We start from the raw sequence: 6,000 nt of genomic DNA on the forward strand, positions 1-6,000 counted from the left end.
GAATTGAAGATAAAATTAGTAGCTGTTAACTACAGTGAATCTCTCTTGCTCCACAATGGTGTGGGCATTGCACATTTTAGTGTTTATAGTGTTTCACAAAAAAGCTTTTAACTTTAAAACTCTTCTTTCAAATAATAGTAATCATAAAAAAATCATGTTCCTAGCTCATAATTGGAAGCATGTAAATTAAAATTATTTCTACTGCTATGGCTGGAATTACAGCTTCTGATATGGTACTTTATAATAGAATTTCCTTTTCTGGCTATTTAGTGTTTTACATCTGGTGTTTATGATAGATGACAGCCAGTTAGTAATTAAAAAACATAAAAGGACTGCAGGGTTTGCTCCATGAATACATTTCCATGCAGAAAACAGTTTTGCTAATAGACCTGATTTAAACTTTCCTAACAAAACCCCCACAAATCCCTCTGCCAAAAAAAGGCAAAATTCTTCAGCAGTGCTGTCTAAATGTTCTTTCAGATAATGTCACATTTCAATATAAAATTAAGTTACAGATTCCTTTAAATTATTTTTAACTGAAATTTGTTATGGATCACTTTCAGAATTAGCTTTAAAAATTACAATTGTATCTTTTTTTTTCTATTAATTTTATGACTTTATACTTTTAACATCTCTAGGCTTTAGCAATCTTCCTTTTTACTTTAATTTCTTAATTTTTCCAACTTTCCTAAATTTAGAATGAAAAATGACTTAAGAAAACCCAACTTTTTAACACTGCACTTTTTCAGTTTGAAAAGGGAAGTCAGTCTTCAAACAGAGAAATGAATAAAACAGTTCAGTCTGAGACTGCAATGTAAACTGCATTTTGGTATTCTTCATAAAGCAGGGGGAAATGAAAACCATAAAATTAGATTGTTGTACTAACAGGCTTTCTTTTTCAGGAATTGAAAGTAGTTATCCTACAAGTTCCTACTTTAAGTATGGGTAGTAATTGGTTTTGATTCTACAGTAGTTGTAATTGAAGTACTGAAGCCATAAACTAATCTGAAATCACCCTGTATTATGTACTGTATAACCAAGTGAGGAGACATGGTATCCAAAGTATAAACCATCTAAATATTAAAGACCAAGTCTGAGAGGTTGGTTAGGGCTGAAGATGGCATTAAACAGAGTAGCAGAAACAAGAATAATATTCACTGCCTTAATTTACCAATTCCTGACTACTAACCATTCGACCAGTCTGCTCTTCAGAGAACTGCTGCCTTTTTATTCACCCTATTTTAATTTCCTCTATGACTTACCTGGAGAACTGGTTATTGTACTCTATAACCAGCAGAACAAAGGTGTTATGCTGAACAGTTTGAAAGCTTGTTTAGGAAGAGGTTAGGTACTACAACTCATGACATCTTTACAAAACCAGTGGATTAAATCCAAGTCACAACAATGACGTTCAATTCAGACAGTATCTTGCTAATTTCCTTAGACTCCAGGCAGCCTCTCTGATCTTCCCAGACCAAAACATGTTGTACGTGCTGGGTGTGGGAACCACAGTGAGGGCCTGCCTGTGCTGACCTCTATGAAGGTGAAACATGAGCTTTCACACCTGGCTGTGCCTATGGTGCTCACTAGACACTTGTGTGTTTGACAAAGATCACAGAATGCATTTCCCATGGGAAAGTCATTTAGTACATATTTTGTGTATACAGAGACTAAGCTGTAACGGGGGGGGATTCTGGTTATGCACTGCAGTACAGTTACTGCCGCATTTTAAGCATACAACTGAAAATACTTTTTTAATGTCTTGCAGATGTGTGAAGCTGGAAATCACTTTATCAATGTAGCTTTAGCTCACCAAAATCATTCAGGTCTGTCTTTGTTTCCTGTTTGTCTATTTAAGACTGAAGTGTACTCAACCTATCCATCTTCTGAAATACAGTAATTTATGTATCTACATCCACAGAATAAAGAAAGATGAAGTGGGTACCTTGCCATCGGTATAACATTTTCAAAACGAATGTAGTGTCAAGGCAACATTAACAACACTGTTGTTCCAAAGCTTATAGCAAATTTGTCTTAATTAGGCACAACTGTAATTTAAATATGGGTTTAAGCATGTAAGTTCTTTAAAGCATCCTGTTGACTGACAACAGAAGATTCAATTTTAAATAAGTTTCAAAATTTCTTAATCTAGATTGCAGAGTTTTAGATATGTGCAACTTGTGCAAAGATACACATGGAGATATGTACAAATACACAAAGACTCACGAATAACTACCTACATAGCCATCAATGTATATATATGCTCTTAAAAGGCTGCTCCAAGCATGGGTTTTCAGTATCTTTTGTACCATGCGAATAAAAATTATACTATATATACTAGAAAGTAAAATATATTTTCAGATAATAATAGTATAATCTCCCACTATAACACTCTATTCAAGAAAATACTTCACCACAGTATGATCAACTTCACACACAGAAGTCAGTTTCTATTCTGGAAAGCTTTTGATGTGCAGTGGTTAGGCAGGTGCTTATGTTGCTTTTTGCAAGGAGCCTAATTTGGTTTAAAAGCAGCAAGAGCCAGATAATTAATCTACATTCCCAGTGCCTACAAGTATTAAAGACAGCATTGTTGCCAGAACATAAAAATGAAGTATTGCGTGTGTGGCATTTCGTGTGAACATTATCATTGGCTGTGGAGAGTCATCCTGTTAGCTCAGGAGTTTTTTTCTGTTCTACCCTGGGATGAAGGATGAGGATGCAAAAGGAGACAAGTTCACATTGTTAACTCAGGCTAAATAAGATAGAGCTGCATCCTTTATAACCCAGAGGAATGCCCTTAGACCTCACCTGCTGGATAGTCTGTGTTAAACTACATGTCTTTCTTCTGCTGAACAAAGTTTGCATTCTTTGGACATGCCAGACTTTTGTGTAAAAACTGATATATGGTTCACTAAGTGCTCAGTATTCTCACTAGCTTTTGCTGTCTGAAAAGATTTCACTGAAACTTTTCTAACAAGTTGTACTCTGGAAGCATTGTCCAGGGAATGGCTGTTACATAGGTCAGTTGTGGTTAAGCCTCAGTCACCCTCTCTTTATTGAAACTGGTTTTGTCTGAGTCTTTTTTTAATTTTCTGCTATTTTGTTTTCTTAAAGGAAGTAAATCCTGTATTCCAAGTCCAACCTACAACCCCTTCACATGGCTCTTCTTTCTGGTTTCCTGTCCCAACTATACGTATGAGGTACATGCCTTTCTTCTGATTATATGCAAAGAGTAGGCAGCTACTGTTTCAGCCTTTGCCTGCAGAGGGTCTGCAATACCTTGATGTAGTTCCCTCTGCACATCAATCATTATGTTCAGTATGTCAGAGTCTTTTTACTCTGGCAATTGTTTCTCCACCAGACCCCTCTCTTCTCTCACATCAATATCATGACTGTTGTGTATATTCCTCTCCGCTACAGACTCCCGTGATCCAAAGATTTACCACCCATCTCTTCACCCCATGCAGCACACTGGGGAGTTCCTTTCTAGCTATTTTTCCCTGCCTGTTCCCAGTAAAAATATCCCACTCTTCTTCAAGGGGGAGCTTTAGAAAACTTGCCCTTTTGCTTTACAGAAAGTAAAAAATTAACAGTGACTTTTTCTTTGCAACAGGTTGGGTCTTGGATTAGTTTCACAGTGATGACACAAACCCTGCCAGGTAAGTTTGAAACAGAATAAAGATAGTCTCTAAGCTGTTGTTTGCGGAAGTGAATCCTGGGAACATAAAATTTGTCCAAAATTTTATAGCATATGAAATATTGCCATCAAATCCCCCTTTTGACATAACTGCATAAATCTTCAAAGCGCAGAAAGTGAGAACACTACTGCAACACCTTCTTTTGATCAAAACCAGCTCTCTGCTTTTTGTGAAGTATTGTCTCTTCTGTTTCCACACTGAAAGCAGACTTTGAAATTTAGAAAAAAAAAAGTCACTGTTTTTCATTTATGGTCAATCATTTTTGATATAATAAAATTTCTTTTCATTGTAAACCTGGAAAAAACACTTCTAACAGGTAGAGGAAAACAGATGTACATAGTATTTCAAGAGAGGAAAGACACACGTTCCTGGTAGCAGTTCCCTGTTTGCTTGTAGCAGGCAGCCACTTCACAACAGCAGCCTGCCTAGTAGTACTTTTTCACCTCCTGCTCAGTACTTTCCTGCATCCTCAGAGACCTAAATACCTGTACAAATATGGTCCTTGGGACTGAGTTCTCCAAATCGTTCACTTTTTAATTATTTTTCCATTCCAAACCAGAAACATATAAAAGCTGCTTACAAAAAAATAACCCCATGTGGTTTACAAATGAAAAGGGAATTTCAAAAGTGGATTAAACTGCATTATGCAAAAATAAAGCTTTTAATTTTGTTTGAAAAGATGCAATGTTTATGTGCTTTATGCTCTATTTGGAGCATAAAGTTTGGAGACATTGTAGGGCTGCGTTTACAAGGGAAGGGAGCAGCAACATATGCATCACACTCATCCTTGCTGTCATTATCCCAAACAAAACTTGACCAGATGTCACATGAATGTTTTTGATCCTCCAGCTTATTTTAAGGAAGAAAGGATAATGAATTTGCAAAAAGCACCTGTAAAAGCATTCCCCATTCAGTGCCACTCAGCCCTAAGGGAGAGATTCCCAAGGGATCACTTACTGCCTCCTGATAACCACAGCAGGGGCCTGGGTAACTATAGTTGTTAGGCCTTGCAAGACCTTGCTGCCAGGCAGTTAAATGTATTCGTGCATCTGCTGCTTATTTGATCCAGGGCCAAGCTTTTCCTCCATGCAACAGGAAGTTGCAGCATAGCTCCCTGCTATGGTTGGGAGCCAGAGGTAAAAACAAACATGGCCAAAAGCAAACCGAAAAAAAATAGTTAAAGCCGTAGGAGGCCTTGTGATTTATGATGAAGCCACAGGTGATACAGGGTGTGTCTAACAGTTCAGGATATCATCATCTCTGTGAATGCTGATATGGAAGCTGAGCCTTAGGCTAGGGTATTTCAGCAATTGCAAGGCTGAGAGCAAAGGTAGAGTTAACTTGTCTCTACCCACAGAAGAGACTGCAGACTTTTCCATAAACCCTCTTGGTTTCATAGAAACAGACACTGAAGATGACATGTAATCCTTTTTTTCTTTTTTTTCTTTTTAATCTTTTTCTTTGGTAGTTGGTGTTTTTGCTTTCCTGATGGTCATCCAGATGGCTCTCTGGGCGCAAAAGAAACACAGGCTGTACCTGAAGAGGTTTTATCCAGAGGTGCGGAGAAAAGCAGCTATGATTCCTATCATTTTCTAAGCTCTTCACAGGAGTTGGAGCCTAAGCGTACAGTTCAAGAGCTAATTCAAGAGTAAATAAACCATTTCATTCAGTAACCAAAGTGGATTAGAGGAAGAATCGCTGGGTATCTTTTTCAGAAAATTAAGAGTTCAAGACGAAGAGCTTCTAATTAAGTGAAAAAAAAGTAGCTCTTGAATTCTTAGTTCCTACTAAAAGATATGATTTAATTAGATTTTCTGTAATAGAACTAATTGGGAAGGGACAAGAAATTTGCTTATATTGAATGTTAGGCTAGACATTTAGCTGGTGTAAATGAGCACAGATGCTGTTAATTAATACAGCTCGTCTTCATATATTCAGGTCTGGTGATTTTAAGGTCCAGTGTTAGATGTTGACAAGTCTTGGATTTTTGCATCAGAAAATGTTTCACAGCCTTATTATTATTAAACCGCACAGGAACAGCATGTTCTGCCTCAGCTCCTCTAAAGCACCACATCAAAGAATGACCACTATGCTGTTAACACAGTTTAGTCTAGCTTTACAAGATTTTTCTTTCTTTGTCTTTTTATAATTGAATCTCGTAGCAAAATGCTCAATACAGATTGGCTTAAATGTATCAGAGAGGTCTGGCTTTCTTTTAATTTCAGATAGATGGATCAGCCCCACAATCCCAGGAGGGGACTGTTTGTGAGGTGCTTCCCACCTTGCCACTAATTTGCAG

The 6,000-nt window shown here is 37.3% G+C and overlaps 1 protein-coding gene across 2 annotated transcripts in view; it reads left to right on the forward strand.

The window, feature by feature from the left end:
- TECRL (trans-2,3-enoyl-CoA reductase like) overlaps positions 1-5,741 on the forward strand; it is a 63,562-nt gene extending 57,821 nt beyond the window's left edge. For both annotated transcript variants that reach the window (XM_061479191.1, XM_061479182.1), the window contains exons 9-12: positions 1,769-1,826; positions 3,118-3,203; positions 3,617-3,662; positions 5,170-5,741. In XM_061479191.1, the coding sequence (XP_061335175.1) occupies positions 1,769-1,826; positions 3,118-3,203; positions 3,617-3,662; positions 5,170-5,297 (318 nt within the window). In that variant the 3' untranslated portion in view covers positions 5,298-5,741. The remainder of the gene's footprint in view (positions 1-1,768; positions 1,827-3,117; positions 3,204-3,616; positions 3,663-5,169) is intronic.
- The last annotated feature ends 259 nt before the right edge of the window (positions 5,742-6,000 follow it).

Source organism: Pezoporus flaviventris, unplaced genomic scaffold, assembly GCF_033815535.1.
Source record: "Pezoporus flaviventris isolate CSIRO_AGI_PZ_B2104156 unplaced genomic scaffold, CSIRO_AGI_Pfla_v1 ptg000002l, whole genome shotgun sequence".
Taxonomy (NCBI): domain Eukaryota; kingdom Metazoa; phylum Chordata; class Aves; order Psittaciformes; family Psittacidae; genus Pezoporus; species Pezoporus flaviventris.